Raw genomic sequence first — 21,253 nt, forward strand, 5'->3', positions numbered from 1 at the left:
TTTTTTTTTTTTTTTTAAGAAACAGGGTCTTGCCAAGTTGCTTAGAGTCTCACTAAGTTGCTAAGGCTGACATGGAACTTGTGATCCTCCTGCCTCAGCCTCCTGAGCAGCTGGGATTACAGGCATGCACCATCACTCCCAGATGCAGCCACCTCTTTCTGCCCTCTTGCGCCTTCCTGGGTCTGACTGTGTGATGGAGGAGGAAGCCAGGCCAAGGAGCAGCAGCAGTGGGGAAAGAGGCATAGTTAACACTGAGGATGGGAAGCTCTCAGCCAGGAGGAGTCATTCACAGCTAAAGTGTATCACAGAGGGGCTGGGGATGTGGCTCAAGTGGTAGCGCGCTCACCTGGCATGAGTGCGGCCCGGGTTCGATCCTCAGCACCACATACAAACAAAGATGTTGTGTCCGCTGAAAACTAAAAAATAAATATTAAAAATTCTCTCTCACTCTCTCTTTAAAAAAATAAATAAATAAATAAAGTGTATCACAGAGAAAAGTGATAAGATTGCTCATTTTAACCTAGAAAACAAGGCAAATAAGAAAAAGAAGTCAGAGGATGGAGACAAAAGCTCAAGGAGAGAGCTTAAGCTGAAGGAATGGACAGAGAGGATGGCGCTCTCTCCACTGAGAAAGGCCACTCTCAGCAGGGACAGACCCCTGGGAGCGTTTGTTGCCACAAAGGGAATTTTGAAGAGATAAGTAGAGAGTTGGAAGAAAAAGAGGTTCGGCAGCTTTTTGTGCTGTATTCTCCAAGTCATTCACTGCAAAAGCTAGCTTAACAGAGATTGGGAAAGTCCACAAATACTCCCATGTCTTCCTCAAGCACATAAAGAAGGCCTGTGTGTTAGTGGTGTGTCCTGGGACTTCCGTGTACTGCAGCTAATAACTGTGTTAGCGAGCAAACAGGATAGACTTTTTCAAGCAAAAATCATAGTTATTTTTCATTGTTTTGCATAATTTTCTTAGCTAAAAGATGATCTCTGAAAGATGAATAAAACTGTGTTTATGTAGTTATCTGAAAAAAAAAAATTAACTTGCTCCAAAAGGTAGCTATTGTTAAGCCACCGTGTGAATTCTGCCAGACAATTTTTGTGCCTATATAAACTTATCTGTGGGCTTACACACGCTCACACACACTCAAAATAAGATTATATCCTGCAATTTCATAGAATAGCTATATAAGAGGAAACATCTGCTACGTTTGGGTTATGTATTACCCTTGGTTAATACTTCATGTCCCTGATGAAAATAAAATGAAGTGATGAGCCTTGGATGTGGGATAGCTGGATGAGGATGCATTTTTATTTAGCTAATAAAGAAGCTGTCATTCAATAAAGGCTAATTGTATGAAAGAGGAAACCAACCTAAAACTGATAAGTTTGTTCTCTGGCAATAAATTGTGCCACGATAGAAAATTCGTTCTAATTTTGCTCTGATGTATTCTCATAATTACGTTGGAGAAATAGGTAATCAGCCAGCCTTTTCATCTCATCCAGTATCAACTTTAGGCTCTTCATCTGGCTGCATCATTATTTGAAAACTGTAGAGTGGCACAGTCGCAGTTAGGCTGGCCCACACGAGTGGTCCAGATGACTTACTTTTCTGAATTCAAGGTGCCCTCCAGACCCTCCATCATTAATGCACACCACGTGGCTCTGATCTAAGCACTCACATTGAATGCGCCACTCTTTGAAAGTGACTTTTCTCCCCGAATTAAAATGCCAATTTGATACTTTGTTTTTTAAGTTTGAAAAATAGACTCAACATTTTAAATGATCTGGAAAATGATATTAGGTTGAGCACCTGCATTTACTTTTCTTTCCTCACCAAACCACTCTAGACAATAGTCAATTGGTTTTATAAACACACACGTGCACACACACACACACACACACACACGCACATACCATCTCAAGGACAAATATAATAACAGAGAAGAAAACCACAACAAAATATTTTAGGTCGAAAATCCAATAGCTGAGAGCTCACTCATGAAGCAGATGGGGAAGGCACAATTTTGAGATGGGAAGCAGATAATTTTAAAAGGTCTTAGTTTACATCACAGAACCTCCAAAAGGTTTAGCAATTGTTATGAATATAACTATTATGAATATAATTTACCTAATATAAATATGATAATGATACACTAAAATTATAACCACATATGTACAGATGGGGATTGGATGTGTGTGGAGTAAGGTAAGAATTGTGAAAAAGAACTAATTTAATTTTTCCATAATGGGAAAGTACAGAAATTTCCCAAAAATGAGAAGTCAAGACATAGAAGACCGAGCAATATGAGCATTCCCCACTGCCAAAAGATTCGCAGAAAGAATTGAATGTGGCTGTTTCAGGGTAGTGGAGAAGGGATTTCACCTGGTGGCAGAGAGAGTGGGAGACAAAGTACCACAGAACTGCCAGTAATAATTTTTAAAAAATTATTGGTTCTTTGCATTGTGTTTATGTATAGCTTTGGTTAAATTTTTTAATTAGTTAATTTATTAACTTATTAATTAATTACTTAATTGTGGTGTAATTGAACCTAGGGCCTCACGCATGTTAGGCAAATACTCTACCATTGAGCTTCATCCCCAGCCCTTTTAAAATTTTAAAGTTACTATACTTCATACAGAATTTTATCAGTTCCAAGATACATAGTTTTTTTCCCCATTTTTATAATACCACTAAAATTAGGATGCATCTTAAAATCTATGTTATCTGAAATTTAATGAACTATGATGGCTTAGGATTCTGATATTGAATCTTACTAGTGGATGACATAAGTATAATACCTTTTTATTTTCTTCTTTAAGATTGCAGGACTAAGTCTACCTCTTCCTCCCAAAAAATTGATTGGCAACATGGATCGTGAATTCATAGCTGAGAGGCAGAAAGGTCTTCAGAACTATCTCAATGTTATCACCACAAATCATATTTTGTCTAATTGTGAACTGGTTAAGAAGTTTCTAGATCCAAACAACTATTCTGCAAACTACACTGGTAAGCCAAGGGATCTGTCCGCTGTGGTCACTCTGGGCACTATACTTAGCACATGGGGGAAGCTCTACTTCTAAACAGGGAAATGTGCACATTTGTAATAAGGTATTATTTATTTACAAAGACTTACTTGATTATAATTTAGATTTATAAGAACTTTATTTACTTGTAAAATGTTTGCATAGAAAAATAGGGAAGAGAAATTGTCATGTCTAATACTCACAATCTTTATTATCTTTTCTGACAGAACAGAGAGTATATAATCCACAGTGATGTACACAGTAATACAGTAATTTCAATTTCTTTTGGTATTTGGCTCTGTTTTTTTTTTTTTTTTTTTTTTTTTTTTTTTTTTTTTTTTTTTTTTNNCCTTCGAGAGGACTGCCGACCACTCTGACGAGTGCTCTTGGTTTTTTTTTTTTTTTTTCAGGTACTGGGGGTTGATCCCAGGGATGCTTAGTCACTGAGCCATATACCTAGTCCTATTTTGTATTTTATTTAGACATAGGGTCTCACTGAGTTTCTTATGGCCTCACCAAATTGCTGAGGTTTACTTTGAACTCTTGATCCTCCTGCCTCAGCCTCCTGAGCCACTGGGATCCCAGGTATATGCCACCACGTGCAGTTTGGCTCTGTTTTTATATTTACAATACATTGTGTATCTGTATTTTCCAGGGATTTATGTTAAACACAGCAATGATTCAGAAGGGTCCTTTATTTTTTTCCATGCTCCTGAGCCCCTCCAGTGCAAAGCATAGAGGGTACCTGAATCAGGATGTTACCAGGGGTCTGAGTTGAATGGCTTCTCTTCCAATACTGATTACACACAAAGCAGCATCAATAGCCCAAGCCTGATGCCAGTGGAAGGAGGAACAAGATATTAAGTACATTCTAGTGTGGACTTAAAGGACCAGTAGAAACCATTGCAGACCTGAACCCATGAGCCAAATTCAACTGATTGATTAAAGCCGAGCCCTGCTTAGAAGCTTTCTGTGTGGAACTCTGGGTATTGTTAATTTCCTTGCTAAAAGAATAGATTTTTGTCAGATTATTGGGTCTTCAAAACATTACTTCAAAAATAATTAGAGGGAGGCACTTTTTATTCCTATTTCAGAGAGGGGGAATTGAGGCTAATTTCTTGGGCACCAAACTCTTCTGTGTAGTGGAATCACTTGGGGGCTTTAAAAAGTTCCAGTGCCCAGGCCGCATGCTTGCCAATAAAATCGCAGTCCCTGCGGGTGGGGCTCGTGGTTTATAGAGCTGTCTGAGTGATTCCAGTACCCAGCCTGGTTGGAAAACCACAGCCCTTGAGTCTGGCTACTCAAAGTATGGTTCTCTGGCCACCCTGACTGCATCAGCACCACGCAGGCTTGTCAAAAGTGCAGAATTCAGGCCCCATCCCAGACCTGCTGATTCAGGATCTGCCTTGAACAGGTCCCCGGGTACACCTCGCGCACATTAAAGTGGGAGACATCTAGCTCTAGAAAAGGCTTGCCATCTTCCAGTTGAAGTGCTATACACGGCTAAGGAAAATGCCTTTTCAGAATAACCAAGAGAAGGAAAGTTTATTTCAAACTCACATTTACTATAACTTACAAAATCGTGCGTTGGGTTGTTATAAGGATTCCCTTCTTCTCCCTGCTGTTTTTTGGCATACAGAGGGGAAAAGACATCACAAGCAGGACTGGGGCTCTCAAGACAGCTCCAGTTTTGTCAGAGTAGCATCATTTGCAGCTTTCATTTCTCCACACTGCACCTTGATAGTTCCAGCCATGGTCAGCCGGTCATCTAGATTGGCTCATCAAATCAGCCCCAACTCTGTCCTATGTGTGTTTGTCTGCATCACTTCCTGAGTGTCTGTGGCTCTTGTCCTGCAGGCAGGCATCAAGGTGTAGCGCACATGTAAAGAAGCCATTCAGCCCACGCAGCCCACAGGTATCAGGCGAGTGTCGGGGAGGCAGGTGTGAGGCAGGCGCACTCTCTGCTCTCAGGGGACTCGTTCTACAGGGGCATTGAGTCACAGTGGGGCTGTGCCAGCAGGAATCCCAGAGCTGTTGCACCAAGACTAATCTTTTTATTTATAGATGAGGAAACTAAGGTCACCAGAGAGGGACAGCCTGATCCAGTCTTGTGCATTTGTGTGACTAAGTCTGATCTGAATTTTTTCAAGTTAAAATTCTATTTAGCTTCTGGAAGGTTGTTTGATCTCGGTTTCTCCTTGTACTGAACCTCCCCCACATGCTGTTACTGTTCTTCATCTTTCCCAACACCACAGCAGGGTAGGTGGTCAGGGTTCAAAGCAGATGTGGGCAGGGGTGTAAAAGGCCACCAGAAACTCCCACCAGAATCCAAAAGCTCAAGAGTCCAGCTGCTTCATAGAGGGCAGAGTCCTATAATGAAGCAATAGGTGAGGGGTGCTGTTTTCAGAAAGATGGTGATTAATTTCCGCCTTTGAATGAAATGTCAGAACTTGTCTTGGCTCTAGGCTGACTCACCAACGGCACCGGGAAAAGGAAGCCCACGCCAGCTCCACGGAGCCATTCCTGAAATACACCGTCTGATGTGGTTCCCAGAGGGCGCAGAGCACCACCCAACAGTGGCACTTCTCTATTCAGGGCCACTTCTCCCCCTGAGTGTGGATAATGGCCCTGTCTCTCCTCAGTTTTCTAATGGTCCGTGGTCCCCACCCAACTTCACTGCAGCAGGATTTGAGTTTTGTGTTCAAGTGGTGGAAAGACCCACGCGGCCGCTCTTCCTGTTCAGTGCTCTGCCTGGGGTGAGAGTGCTTATTAGAGGGGGCTGTGCTGCCCACCCAGCTCCCCAGGATGGCTCCTCAGGAGCTCTCAGGACACCAGCAGCTGCTTCATGTCCTCCTGGAGTCCCCAGCCTGGGATTGTGGGACTTTCTTTCTTTTCTGGCTTTTTCCAAATGACCACATCCACAGAAGGGAACTGTAGGCCCTTAATACTCCGTGGGAGGGTTGTCAGGTGCTTGGGCCAGCTGTTGTACAAGAGAGGTGTCTCCTAGACCTGAGGAGTTTGTGTTGAGAACACACACACACACGCACGCGCACACACACACACGCTCGTATCCATCTTGTTGACAAGCCCCTTCTGTCATTTAGAAGCCTCTGAGCTGTAGCCATCTTCCCATCTCAAACCTGCTCATCTCCTCACAATAAGAAATGCTGTTGCTTTTTTTAATGGTGCTGGGGATTGAGCTCATGGCCTTGTGCATGCTAGGCAAGTGCCCTACCCCCGAGCTACATCCTCAGCCCCCAGAGAAGACTTTAATGTCCACATAAGAGTCACTTGAACCAGAAATCAGGAGACCTGGGCCCCGGTGCCACTTTTGTTGCGGGCAGCATTTCCCCTCTCTGTGCTCTGGATCCTGACCTGCAAAACTACAGGCCTGAGGAGGGCAGGCAGCGCTGAAGTCCGTCCAGTCCTAAGACCCCAGGAATCCCTTGAATAGGAGGGTACAAGGAGTGGGGACTGGGGGCTGGGGCTGGGCTATGATGTTCAGGACAAAAGCAGAGTGTCTGGGAGAGGCCACAAGCTTCTCTGAGACATGACACTGCCGGCCTGGTAGACTGGAGATTTGAAGCTCAGTAGCAGGGCTAGAAGAGCTTGTGTTTGTTCCCTGCTGTCATCCCACAGGGCTGGATCTAGAGTTCAAAGACTGCACACAGTGGGGGCACCTGGTACATCTGAGCTTCATGGGAAGCCCAGGATAGACTCAGAGGTCTGGCTCTGCATTTCCTATATTGGGCTTGTTCATCAGCACTCAGTGAGCATGTGGCTTCCCACATGTCAGTGCTAAGGAAATAGAGGACAGATGCCTTCCTTTCCATGGTTCACATCTATCAACCATATAATGAACCATTATTTGTATGTCATCAACTACTTACTGAGCACCTATTATATGCCAGGTGCTAAGCATTCAGCAAGGAGAAAGGAGTAGTCCCTCCACCTACACTCATCCATAACCCAAGGCACTTACATAGGGAGATTGACAGGTGAAGATCTTGGCAGGTGAACACTGGGCAGCACCTTGAGGGAAGGATGGGGTGAAGGTTGGGAAGGGCAGATAGTCCAGACCTGGTGATGGAAGGGGGCTTTCCAGAGCAGCTGTTACCTGCAGTGAGACCTGAGGGCTAATGGAAGTGAGCCAGGCTGAGAGGCAGTGGCCGCTGCTTCAGGCAGAGCCCCCCAAGGGGAAGAGAAGTAGTAAATGGCTCTGGATTTTACCCAGATTAAGAGTTCCCTTCCAGCCAGTTTACAGTCTGGTGGAAGAGAGTCACCCTAATATAGGACAGACTATGGATAATTCCATAAGAAAGGGACAGAGAGCGCACTGGGAGCGTGCAGACAAGTCCTGGCTAGGGACAGCAAATTTGAGCTGAGCCTTGAGGAATAGATGGGCCAGGTAAAAAATGGGGAGGCACCATGGGAAGGCCAGCCTTTAGTGGCCACAGGAGGCAGACCTCGGGGTGCAGAGTAGGAGACCTCGAACATAGTGGGGGAAAAGACCAGAAAGATGAGGTAAGCCAGAGGTAGGCTGAACACGATGTTTAGCAGCTTGGGCTAGATTTGGTAAGGAAGTGGGGGCCAGTAAAGGCTTCTAAACAGAGGAGTGCTATTTAGGATTGAAACATGTTGCCTGAGTCTGGGGAGAGAAGGTGTTAAGATTGGGAGCATGGTAGCCATGGGGTTTATTGGACAATACATCACAGTTCAGTGGGAGGAAAGTGTCCTTTCTGCTCCTAAGGTAAAAAGAGAATCTGTTCCCTAGTCCTCAATTTATCATTAACAAATCCAGCATGTTCTATTTGTTCCCGCCTATGTCCCCACTCCTTAAACAACATATGGTATGCAGTAGCATAAATAAATATTGTTGACTAATGATGTTATAGGGAGTTATGAGTCACTGTTAGCTTTGCACAACTGTCCTTTCCAGTCTTTGGGATGACATGGTACTGTGTTGGAAAATTATTTCTCATGATCCTTCTCAAAGTTGATATGAATAATTTTCACTTAATTTCCTTTTATGCTTGCTTATTTGCAAGTTATTTTGGAAATACTAAAAACGCTTTATAGCAACAGTAATTATAGAAAAGGTGCAAGGTTCCCAGAGTTGATAATAAAAATTTATATGCTTCTGCTTGTAAACGGTTCATTGTGCATTGGGGTAGTTACAACAAATGTAAATCGAGCCAATTTTGATTTGGGCACCCCGTGTTTTCTTCTGAGTGGATGTCATTGACACTTTACATATTGAGTTAATAAACAAATAGCTAGGAAATTGTTTTCTTCCCTGTTTCTCTTAACTCATAATGTACAGTAAAACATATCAGTAGAATGCTGTTTGTCAAGCTCTCTGCATAATTGGAGATGGGGTCATTTTGACATATGGAGAGTATTTCTGGCGAATCCCTCAGGCCTCACCAGTCTCCTTGGACAGCAGTTAGTGCTCAGCAGAGGTGGAATTCCACGGTGCATTGAGATGATGGCTGTTAGCTTTCAGGGATCTGAACTACTTTCATTTACTCCCTGCATTGAGAGGAAATGGCAACTTACAGATGTTGCTTTTTTGCAGGAAATGTAAAAAGCAGTTATTCTGATGGTTTCTTAATACAGTGGACTTTAAAGAACTTCCTGTTCTCATTGTCTTCTTCAAGGGGGAAAACATTGTCATGATAAGTGAACACCAGAGGAGGGGAGAAAGGATGGATTTTTTTTTTTTTTTTTTAATTTTCCCGTAAACAGGCACTCAGTGACTTCCCACAATAGAACCATGTTGTTACTGAACATAGATGTTTTTCTAAAACACTGGCTTTTATTTCCAGTATTTATTTAAGGCTAATCACTTCTTTGTTTGTGAAAGCTATAATTCCATGAGGAATGAAGATGGGATAAATATCACTTGGAACAACATTCAGTGCTGTTCCAGTCTGACCTTAGAATGTGTTTTGAGTCTTGTGCTTTGGTTGTGGTCTGGGGCATATATCAGATTCAGGGTTTAGGTCAGCTAGTTCACATGTTTTAGATTTTCCAGTTAAAAAATATATACGCATTTATTTTTTTATATCATTAATAATTACATTTTTTTTTTGCTGCTTGATAAACTTTTAATTTGGGAATGAGTTTAGATTTACAGAGATGTTGCAATGGTATTACAAAGAGTTTCCGTATATTCCTGTCCTTCAATGTTAATATCTGATGACACACTTGTCAAAATATATTAATATTATCATATTCCTTTTTTTTTTTTTAACTGAGGATTTAACTCAAGGGCACTTAACCACTGAGCCACATTCCCAGCCCTTTTTTACTTATTTTTTATTTGGAACAGGGTCTCACTGAGTTGCTCAGGGCCTCAATAAGTTGCTGAGGCTGGCTTCAAACTTGTCATCCTCTTGCCTTAGCCTCCCGAGCCGCTGGAATTACAGGCATACGCCACTGAGCCCAGCTCTCTTATTGCTATTAAACACATGTGTTACACAGATTTCACCAGTATTTCCACTAATGTGCTTTGGCTGTTTTAGGGTCCAGTCTTAAATCCCACATTGCTTTTGGTTGTCCTCTTCTTCCTCCTCCTCCTCCCCTTCTTCTTCCTGTTCTTTTTGTAATTTTTTCATTTGTGAGAATAATATCTGGAGCATATGGCCCTTTTCCTAATGTGTTTGACTAATGAGTTTCCACATGTCTTTGCAGAGATTGCCTTACAACAGGTCTCCATGTTCTTCCGATCAGAGCCAAAGTGGGAGGTGGTGGAGCCACTGAAAGACATAGGTGAGAAATCGGCAGCTCGATCCATTAAGGAGACAGGTCCCAGACCTGCATTCTTAGTCCTCTTTCTGTCAGATATCCCCAGATGTCCTAGGACTCTTCTTAGGTTCTGGGACTCCTTTTTCTTTTTGCATTCCTAATGCTTGAGGATGCGGTCCTTAACTTTTACTACTTAACGCATCTTAGGATTTGGATGGTAGTAACTTTTTGCACCCATCACTCTTTTTCTTTATTTTAATTAAAAAAAAAAAAACTTTAGTTGTAGATAGATGCAATACCTTTATTTTATTTATTTATTTTTATGTGGTGCGGAGGATCAAACCCAGTGCCTCACATGCTCTAGATAACCAGTCTCCTCATGAGCTACAACCTTAGCCCCCGCCATTCAGGTTTTTTGTTTTGTTTGGTTTGGTGCTGGGGTTTGAACCCAGGGCCTTGTGCATTCGAGGCAATCACTCTACCACCTGAGCTATATCCCCAGCTACCATCCAGTTTTCATCTGTCTTTTTCACTTAATCCATTCTCTTACTACTTCCATGAATAATTTCTTTTTTCTTTTTTCCTCCTCCTCCTCCTCCTTCTTCTTCTTCTTCTTCTTCTTTTTTTTTTTTGGTACTGGGGATTGAACTCAGGTGTGCTTAACCACTGAGCCACATCCCCAGCCCTTTTTTATATTTTATTTATAAATGAGGTCTCCCTGGGTTGCTAAGGGCCTCCCTAAGTTGCTGAGGCTGGCTTTGAACTCCATCCTCCTACCTCAGCCTCCCAGCCACCCTGTTGTCTTCCTTTCTTTCTTCCTTCCTTCCCTCCCTTTTTCCTCCCCTCCACCTTGCTTGCTTGCTCTCTGGTATACCCTTTACCATGTGAACATAATCAAGTGGCTTTTTTACTGGTGCTTACTATGGGTAATTTTGCCAAGCTTAATTTTGATCAATTACTTTTAGTCAGTAAAGCTTAGAGCAATTGTAAAAATGATGCAGCTCTAAACACATTTCTGCTTTGATGACAGGCTGGAGGATAAGGAAGAAATATTTTTTGATGAAGATTAAAAATCAACCAAAGGAACGGCTAGTTTTAAGCTGGGTAAGCTAATTTTTTTGCTTCACATATTTTTTTCCTTTTTAGTGTTTTTATTGCATCAATTTTATTTCAGGAAATTTAGATAGATTTCTGAAAGCAGATTTGACAAGAGAATTACAAAATCGTACTGCACTATTAATGTTGATGTCAGGGCTTCTACAGTCCCATATCAAAGGAGAGTCATTTTAAGTTCTCTTTGCAGTGTGTTTGGTTATATAGGTGTAATTATATTTAGTCACCTAGTAAACATTTGGAAAGAAATAGCTACACCTTAAAATAATCATCTAGGATCGCTTTAGGATTAACAGTTTTAGTACTTTATCTTTTTTTTTTTTTTTTTAATATGGGGCATTGAATCCAGAACCCAGGGCACTTTACCAGTGAGCTACATCCCCAGTGCTTGCTTTTCTTTTTAAAAATTTTTTAAAATTTTTTGAGATGGTCTTGCTAAGTTGTTGAGGCTATCCTTGAACTTGCTGTCCTCCTTCCTCAGCCTCCAGACACCTGGTTACTTAGAGTCTTTCACTTTGGGCATTCAAGTGATACATTTGATCAGTAGAATTAGATGTGATCACAGTTAAATCCTGGTTTTTGTATGTTTATACACTGTCTTGACAGAAAGACCTTGAGGCAACAAGAGTTAGCGTGATTGTCATCTTTGATTTACCATTTATTTGGACAAATAAAATGAAAGGGAAAGACTTTCAAGGAATTTTTCTTTTGATGACCAAGACTGTACACTGATATTTCCTCCCATGTTTTCAGGCTGACCTTGGCCCAGACAAGTACTTGTCAGATAAAGATTTTCAATGTCTAATCAAATTCCTGCCTTCCTGTTTGGTGAGTACATGTCCTTCTGTTATTCTTAGGGCTGATCCCAGATTCATAGTGTTGAGTGTGAACATGAGGAGAAGAGCAGAAATGCTCGAGAATGGAGAGAGAGGTGGATTTCAGACCTGACAGAAACTGTGCAGGGCTCCTCCCAAGGATCACAGACCATTTGAAATGACACTCATGACATCTGCACAACCCATGAAATGTGATAATTTAAATATAACCTTAAATTATATTAGTTTTTTGGGTTTTGTAGTGCTGGGAATTAGATCTAGGCTCCACACATGTGAAGTGAGCATTTTATCACTGGGTTACATCCTGAGTCCTTTTCACTTTATTTTGAGATATGGCCTTGCTAAGTTGCTGAGGCTGGCCTCACACTTGCAATCCTCCTGGCTCAGCCTCCCGAGTGGCTGAGGTTACAGGTGTGTGCCACCATGCTCAGGTTAGCTCTTGTATTTTAAACAGATACTAGATTAGGAAAGCAACTACTCTTCTGAGTCTCTTTTTCTTGGTGAGGGTGTATGTATCAGTGGAATTGGAAGATCTCTTTCTAGTCCAGAAGACAGAATTTCAATAAGCTGGGTAAAGAGAAGGCAGAATATCCATTTTGTTGTCTGTTACTACTCTCACAGGCTTACTAGTTGACCTTCATTAGCACTACTTATGCAATGCACAGGTTTAATATAAGGCCTTTGTTGGAAAGGATCACAATGATATATTTCAAGCTAGGTGGAGAATATCTTCAGTAAAGACTAATCTGGCCAGAAATTTGAGTAAATGTTGATGTTCTTTATCTGTTGTCTGCATGAGGTTGTAGGAGTTCCTTAATGGCTGAGCAAAATTATGCTGACTTGTCCAGTTGAGTTAACACATTCGTTTTTAAAGACAGAGTGGCTTGTCATGCTATAAAAGGCCAGGCTTTTTACAAGGTATCATGTGTGACCAAGAAAAATGGTGTGGCCTTGAGTTTGGCAGGTTGTACGGTATGCTGTCTGCATTCAGTTTTAAATTTATTTTAATGGGCTGTACTTTTTCTGTTTTTAAAGTAGCATATATAAGAGGTACATGTTAATTGTAGAGAAGCCATAAGACCCAGATGAGCAAAAATAAGAAAATAAAACTCACCTGTAATCCCAACTAACCAGAAGGAGGAACCAAAATGTTGAGTTGTTACAGTTTTAGAACTTTATTTGACTTTTTGAAATTTTATACATACTGCTTTTTTTGTTTTGTTTTGTTTTTGGTACTGGGGATTGAACCCAGGAGTGCTATACCACTGGGCAACATCCCCAGCCCTTTTTATTTTTTATTATGAATCAGGGTCTCATTAAGTTGCCCAGGATGGTCTTAAACTTGAGATCCTCCTGCCTCAGCCTCCTGCGTCACTAGAATTACAGGCATGCACCACTTTACCATCTACATGCTGTTTGAAAACTTCCCTTAGTCATGTAAACATGATCATCTAAATAAATACAATGCAACATTATTATTAATGGTAGCATAGAATTTTAATTGGCTAGTTTACTCAACTAATCAGGCATTTAGGTATTTAATTTTTTTTTCTCTTATTAGATTAAGAAAAACAGAAAAGAAGTCACAATGAGCAATTTTAGCTAAACATTTGTGCCCATCCTTAACTGTTTTCTTAAGATAAATACCTAGAATTAATAAATAATGTTTTGGGAGATAGTTTGAGACTACATGAAATATCCTGTTCTTTATCAAATCTACTAGTTTTAGCTTTCAGTGTGATTTCTAATTCATCATTCCTTTTGTATTTATTAGATCATAAGAAAGAGCTTTCCTTTTTTTTTTTTTTTTTTTAATCTTTCCGTGCTGGGGATCAAACCCAGGGCCTCATGCATGCTAAGCAAGCATCCTACCACTGAGCTATATTCCAGCCCTTTTAGTCATATCAGTGTGGACTCGAGGGTTTTTATTTTACTCATTGAATTTTTTTTTTCTTTTTTTTGGTGGTGCTGGGGATTGAACCTAGGGCCTTGTACATGTGAGGCAAACAGTCTTACCAGCTGAGCTATATCCCCAGCCTTTCTCATTGAATTTTTTTTAATATTAGTAATAACTTTTATTTTTATTCAGAAACAAGTTATTATAGCTTCTTTTTTTTAAAATTTTTTATTTTTGTACCATGGATTGAATTCAGGGGCCTTGGGCCATTGAGCCACTTCCCCAGCCCTATTTTGTGTTTTATTTAGAGACAGAGTCTCACTGAGTTACTTAGGGCCTCACCATTGCTGAGGCTGGCTTTGATCCTCCTGTCTCAGCCTCCTGAGCCGCTGGGATTACAGGCATACACCATGCGCTGGCTAAATTCTTTTTAGCTATACATGACAGTAGAGTGTATTTTGACATATCATACATGCATGGAGTCTAATATTCTAATTAGGATCCCATTCTTGAGGTTGTACATGGTGTGAAATTGCACTGATCATGTATTCACATATGAACATAGAAGAGTTTTGTCTAATTCATTCTATATCTTTCCCATTCCCGTCCCCTCACTCTCCCCCCATTCCCCTTTGTCTATTTCATTGAATTTCTTTTTTGGGGTGATGGATATGTTCTATAATTAGATTGTGATATCTTACCATTGAATATATTGAAAACCATTGAATGGTTAGGGTGAATGTAATGACATGTGAATTATGTATCAATAAAGCTGTTAAAAAATCAGCAGCCACCATGCTGATGTGATGATCAGGAGAAACTTTCAGGATTGATTACTGTATTTTTCTGGGCATAACCTTCCACCCTCCCTCAGCCTCTCCACCCTCTAGCCCTGGGCAGCTCAGCTTCTGCTGTCTTAAATTTTCATGGAATTCCTGTGAGCTGTTGGGCATTGTCATGCCAATCTGGAGCCAGTTTGTTCATGCAACCAAAATTTGAGGTTATTTGAGGACTTTCTTCTCAGTCATTAAATAATTTGTCTTTTCCCCACCCTACTTGGTTGACGTCAGTGTCCCCATCTGAGGAGGACACTGTGAATCATCATATTGCAAATGTCTATGGAACAGCAGGGTGACCCATGCCAGCAGCTTTGGAAAGGAACAAAGATGCCAAACGATACTGCTTTTGCTTATTTCCTGGCTGCCGTGCTCCCTGGCTCGGCACCCTAACAGCAGCGTGGAATACCAGGCCAACCTGCGAGCAGAGGCACATTGATCCTGGTCCCACTTGGTTGTGCTGAGATTTGGCTGTATTCTTTGTCCATTTATAGAGGCAGAATATCAAAACCATATTCCCCAAACTCACATTTCCTGTCTTCCACCAGGCTTTTGCCTGAACTAAGAGAGTGCAGATACCTTCAAGGTGGAGTTCACCATGTTCATTATCCACTTTCCTCTTGTCAATAACATCTCTTTCCCTTCCCCCATTGGAAGGAAGAGGAACTAGTTGATCATCTAAATAACTTGAAACTACCACCGTTCAGGAATATCCTCACATTTATATGCAACCAAACTACCAAGGTGGCTCTTGACTCTGCATAAGCAGGCCCTGGACCCTGATTCTCATGCCAATCAACATGAATTTCTTTTTTGTTTTGGCAGCACCCTTACATCTATCGGGTTACCTTTGCCACTGCTAATGAATCCTCTGCATTGCTAATCAGGACATTTAATGAAAAAGGAACTTTGAAGGATCTGATTTACAAGGTAAATGTACATGATCATGGTTACAAAGTTCTTTTGAGTTCCTTTAGATCTCATTATTAATATTCGATACCTAAGGTTCCAGAAGCTAGTCCTTGAGGATTTTATTTTAGTTTTCCTTTTATTTGGAAAGACTACACAGTTTGGTTAAAGAGTATTTCTTTTTTTTTTTTTTCTTTTCTTTTTTATTTTAGTTGAACATGGACACAATACCTTTGTTTTTTTTTTTGTTGTTGTTGTTGTTTTTTTTTTTAAATATTTATTTCTTTTAGTTATTGGCGGACACAACATCTTTGTTTGTATGTGGTGCTGAGGATCGAACCTGGGCCGCACGCATGCCAGGCGAGCTTGCTACCGTTTGAGCCACATCCCCAGCCCCCAATACCTTTGTTTTACTAATTTATTTATTTTATGTGGTGCTGGGGATTGAACCCAGTGCCTCACATGTGCAGGGCAAGCGTTCTACTACAGAACCCCAGCCCCAGCCCCAAGAGCATTTCTTTTCACACATGAGGAAAGATAGGACATTTAATGATTGTATCCATTTCATTGTAGGCTTGGGTCAATTTTAAAGTTTGTCTAGAACGTAACCAAGCAGTTCTGAAGAGTCCTGACAGTATGCAGGGTTCAGGGGACTACCAAGGCCTTGACTAGGCACATCATCCCCGGGAAAGAGAAGGGACAGAACCCAGGTCATTCTCTTTCTATCCACTTCACAGACTCTTGTATTTTTAAACCCACATCCTGTGGGCTGGCCGTCTCTGGAACCTCCAGTGTCTGTAGGCTATTCCGTGTTCAGGAAGCTCAGGTGCAGATATAGGCTCCTCTGACACTTTCTAATGTGCTCTTTGTTCTTTTCAAAAGGCAAAACCAAAGGACCCATTCTTAAAAAAATATTGCAACCCTAAGAAGATTCAGGGCCTTGAACTCCAGCAAATAAAAACATATGGACGGCAGATTTTAGAGGTAAGAGGTATTCAGTTTTTGTTTAAGTGGTGCTGGAGTTTTGTCCACAATTATATTCTTCTTATGGAAAAGTTTTCAGGCAATATCCAAAACTGCTGACATTGTCTGAATATTTATAAACTAATGGCATTGCTATATTTTACCCCCAAAAGCAAATATTTGTGATGAAGGTGGCGGTAATTTACATTTATAAAATTCTAAAAGTGTTAGCTATTAATAACTTTGGTGTCTGACTTTTAAGAACTTTGGTATGAGGATGCCTGGTTTTGTGTTTGGTTGACCTTCATCTCTGTGCCAAGACTTTTGTTTTGTTATATGAGATATATACCCATGTGGCTCCCTTACAGAAGTATAATCAGTATTGAAAGCCTTTCCCATTTGGGCTGGAGGTATATAGCTCAGTGGTAAAGTGTGTGCTTAGCATCACAAGACTGAGGTTCAATCCCTAGCACCAAAAAGAAAAAAGAAAGAAAGAAAGAAGAAAGGAAAGGAAAGCCTTTTCCCATATCATCCTCTAAATCATATTTTCTAGACTTCCTGACCTGTGCAGCCCTATCAGTAAAAAAGACTTGAGCATAAACCTCCATTGTGTATATTTAACTATATATATTACATACATGTACTACTCATAATATATTTTACACACTGTAAGTTAAAAAAGGTGAAGAGTTTAAAAGTCAACAGTAGGGGGCTGGGGTTGTGGTTTAGTGGTAAGTGCTTGCCTGGCATGTATGAGGCACTGGGTTCAAACCTCAGCACCACATTAAAAAAATAAATAAAGGTATTGTGTCCATCTACAACTGAAAATAAATAAATAAATAAAGTCAACAGTGGGGAAGTTGTGATATTTTCTTTCAGTCCTCAGTAGACTGACCTGGGCAGCCCCCTTTAACCGCTGTCGCTGTGACTCGCCAGGTCTTTGCAGGGCTGTATTGTGGCATCTCTATTCTAGGGGCAAGCCACTTTTTTTAAATGGCAGCTGAAAAGTTTGCTTCTTTTTATGGGAGCCTGTTGTATGTTTCTGTTAATAAACAGTCACATGTGTCCTGAGAAGAGATTGGACTAAAGACGTTTGCAAGTCAGTCCCTTTTCTGAAGTACCTGTCAGAAGTGCTGAGAAAACAGCTTCATTCATTAATGCAGAAGGAATCGGGACTGCCCTGGAGAGAGCTGGACTGTTGGGATCAGAAACCACTTAAATCAAAGCCTCTTGGCTTCAAAGCTATTTGCTCAAAACTCTTCTCTATTCTTTTTTGTTTATTTTTGGTACCGGGATTGAACCCAGGGGCATTTAACCACTGAGCCACATCCCCAGCCTTTTTTACATTTTATTTTGGGACAGGGTCTCACTGAGTTGCTTAGGGCGTCACTAAATTTCTGAGGCTGGCTTTGAACTCGAGATTCTCCTGCCTCAGCCTCCCAAGCTGCTGGGATTACAGTAGTGTGCCACCATGCCCAACCCTTCTCTATTCTTTGGAAAAGGGAACTTGGTGTTGCCTCTCAGACTCACAGCCTGAGAGCATTCAGCATGACTCCAAAGGAACGGACAGAGGTCACATTTTTCTTTAGGAATCGCCCCAGTGACCTGTTTGATATTGTTTCCAAACATATTGACTTTAAAAGAAAAACCAGGTTGTTTTTGATTTTTTGTTTGTTTTTTTCAGTGCTGGGGATTGAACCTAGGACCTTGTACATATTAAACATGTGCTCTACCACTAAGCTATACCCCCAGCCAAAAATAAAACACACACACACACACACACACACACACACATACACACACACAGTATAACCTCTCTTATATCCAAGTGAGTTGGGAGGAAAATGTAACCTATGCATATTTTTTAATAGGTATTAAAGTTTCTACATGACAAAGGATTCCCTTATGGGCACCTTCATGCCTCCAACGTGATGTTAGATGGGGACACTTGCCGGCTGCTAGACCTCGAGAATTCCTTACTGGGCCTTCCTTCCTTCTACCGGTCCTACTTCACACAGTTCAGGAAAATCAATGTAAGTCACTAAAGCAATGAAGCAGTAGCAGGACCCCTGATCTTCCCATGTAGGAAATAGTGCTAAGCAGGGAAAGGCAGAGCTGAGGTGGGCCTTACTCATTGGCCCTGTTTCTCCTAGGGAGCGTTGCTGGATAGGGCAAGGAAGGGGGTGAAATCATTAATTGGAAAATCACAGAGGTAGGACCATGACGTTTGGTCAGAATGATACCTTGTGAGCTTTCATGAAAGGCTTTGGAATTGCATTTTTACTGCCAATTGGGAGTAGGGCTGCCCCTGGGCCTGGTTTCTCAGTGAAAGCTTTGGGCAGGAACAGGGGGTCTAGATGGAGGATGAATGTGGCACTGCTCTCTTTCTTCCACAGACGTTGGAAAGTGTGGACGTCCACTGCTTTGGCCACTTACTGTATGAAATGACCTATGGACGACCGCCAGACTCAGTGCCTGTGGATTCCTTTCCTCCTGCACCATCCATGGCTGTGGGTCAGTATAGGGTTTGGAGGGATCTCCCGGGCTCAGGCAGAGCCACTCACTCTGTTTCCAGAGTCCAGGAAGGACCTAGAGGACGTTACTATCCTCCACAACCAGAAATACACTTCAGCAAACATTCAGATGGCTTGACAATTGGTGAGGCCATCTGAAACCTTCAGGAAACTTCTTGTAAAATGCATTAACATTTTTAAAAAAATATCTTTATTTTTATGTGGTGCCAAGGATCGAACCCAGTGCCTCACACATGTGAGGCAAGTGTTCTACCACTGAGCTACAGCCCCAGCCATGCATTAGCATTTTTAAAGTAGAGGGACATAAAGAGAAGTATAGCCAGCATGAATCTTAATCAGAAGCAAAAGCCAGGGCCCAGCAACTTGAAGCCAGTCTTGGGGACACTGGCAGGTGTCAGGAGTCAGAACAAGGCTGGAGCAGGACTGGAACACGAGAGCCATGGGTTAGAAGCCTGGCAGAGAAGAGCCCAGCAGGCCCAGCCAGGGGTGCAGGGTCACAAACATTCTGGATCCAGGAGGTCTTCCAGCATTACCTGAGGAGGCCCAGGAGAGCCAAAGGGTAGGTGGGAGTTACCTTCTACAGGAACTGAAGCCGACTCACCCAGGGGCCCTCCTGTTCTCTCCACAGCCAGCTGAGAACTCAGCTGGAGCGGAGAGAGGAGAGCAGGGTGGCTCTTGGACCATCATCCAGGAATATACAAGTCAACACTCCAAAAATGTGGAGAGAACAGGCCCCCAAGACTATTTTGTGTTGAGTTTGAACAGCCAAAACTGAACAGTGACCTTCAGGTAGAAAGTCTCTGCTGTTTTTGATGCCATCCAAGGTGTTGGATAACGAGGTATCAACAGCTGCCATTTCGTGTGCTGGTTTTGATTTAAATCAGGCAAGCAGCAAAATGACTTTCAAGTTCCAAATTGTGCTTCTGTGTAGGGTTTACTTCTTTTCTGAGAGAATAAACACTTTTTATGAATGAGTCCCAATTATCTTTGGAATACACTTGGCTTTCTGTCAGCGTGTGGCTCCTGAGGCATTTCTTTTGAATCATTGGGAACACGTGTTGCCAGCATCCCCCCTCCCCCCATGTATGCCATCTGTCTGTGTGTGAAGAGTTTTGACACTGTCCTGATCAGCCTGCAGACAGTTATTACAAAGCGGTGTCAAACTTTTCATCACCAAGTGGATTTGCCAACGTGTTCTGTGGAACTAAAATGTGTATCTGTTCATTTCAAGTGGCCGTGTTGGAGTCTACGCTGTCTTGTGACGCCTGTAAAAATGGCATGCCTACCGTCTCCCGGCTCTTACAGATGCCGTAAGTCAATTATATGCATTGCTTGTCACCTTGATAACTGTTGAACACCAGACCGCTGTGCCTGGTACTGTACTAAGGACTGAATTGTGGTCCCGGTGGAGTTGAAGTGACCTGCTTGCTGATGGTCACTTGCAGCATGATACCATGACCTCCCCACTCTCTCATGTTGTCCTTGAACATTAATGTTCTTTTATGTGTGTCTCTCCTCTGTCAACATTAGCATTGTGTGTGTGTGTGTGTGTGTGTGTATATACATGTGAAGCCCCAAATTTAGGAATGCCAAAGGAGGGCCTTCTCAAGCCCCTCTCCTTGCTAACCTGTTTGAGCGTGTCAGTTAGCACCCAGCTGTGGGTAGTTCGCAAGCACAGGGCCTTGGGAGGTTTGCCCTTTAGGAGAAGGCAATGTATTTCTGGGCTTCTGAGCTTTGTTTGCTCATTTCCTCACTGGGTACTATTTGTTGAACTTCTAGCCTGTATCAGGCACTGTGCTAAGGGCTGTGCATTCAGAAGATGTTCTCCTTTAAACAGAGTTAACAATACTTTTTTTTTTTTTTTTTGGTACCAGGGATTGAACCCAGGGGCACTTAACTACTGAGCCACATCCCCAGCACTTTTTATATTTTATTTAGAGACAGGGTTTCACTGAGTTGTTTAGGACCTCGCTAAGTTGCTGAGTCTACTTTGAACTCGCGATCCTCCTGCCTCAGCCTCCTGAGAGATTACTTCATCAAAGCAGTTGATGTAGTGCTTTGGGGCCTTTCTTTTAGGTACGTTTTCTATTCCTTTATGGAGAAGAAGCTGAGCTAAGATTAAGGAGGATGTGGCTGGAGTCAGACAGACCTAAGGTGGATCCCAGCTTTGCCACTTCCACCTGGGAAACTGTGGGAGTGGAGTTTCCCAGGCCCATTGCTTTGTCTGTACCAGCTTGTTGTGTAACAGATAGATTCAGAAACAATAACAGAGGCAAAGGAGGCAAGGGACAATTTGAAGAGTGTGCAGCAAAGTTCAAAGAAGGTGTATAACTTCAGATTCCTTGTTCATTATTCTCATGAGTGTTTAGAAAGGATCTTCTGTAGGCCAGGAGCAGT

At 41.9% G+C, this 21,253-nt stretch overlaps 1 protein-coding gene across 12 annotated transcripts in view; it reads left to right on the forward strand.

Moving 5' to 3' along the window:
- Positions 1-21,253, forward strand: part of Pxk (PX domain containing serine/threonine kinase like) — a 60,735-nt gene that overhangs the window by 19,376 nt on the left and 20,106 nt on the right. For all 12 annotated transcript variants that reach the window (XM_048801184.1, XM_048801183.1, XM_048801185.1 and 9 more), the window contains 9 exons: positions 2,815-3,001; positions 9,715-9,792; positions 10,799-10,872; positions 11,635-11,709; positions 15,276-15,380; positions 16,242-16,343; positions 18,194-18,355; positions 18,719-18,836; positions 20,088-20,166. In XM_048801184.1, coding sequence (XP_048657141.1) covers positions 2,863-3,001; positions 9,715-9,792; positions 10,799-10,872; positions 11,635-11,709; positions 15,276-15,380; positions 16,242-16,343; positions 18,194-18,355; positions 18,719-18,836; positions 20,088-20,166 — 932 coding nt within the window. In that variant the 5' untranslated portion in view covers positions 2,815-2,862. The remainder of the gene's footprint in view (positions 1-2,814; positions 3,002-9,714; positions 9,793-10,798; positions 10,873-11,634; positions 11,710-15,275; positions 15,381-16,241; positions 16,344-18,193; positions 18,356-18,718; positions 18,837-20,087; positions 20,167-21,253) is intronic.

This window comes from Marmota marmota, unplaced genomic scaffold (genome assembly GCF_001458135.2).
Source record: "Marmota marmota marmota unplaced genomic scaffold, marMar, whole genome shotgun sequence".
Taxonomy (NCBI): Eukaryota; Metazoa; Chordata; class Mammalia; order Rodentia; family Sciuridae; genus Marmota; species Marmota marmota.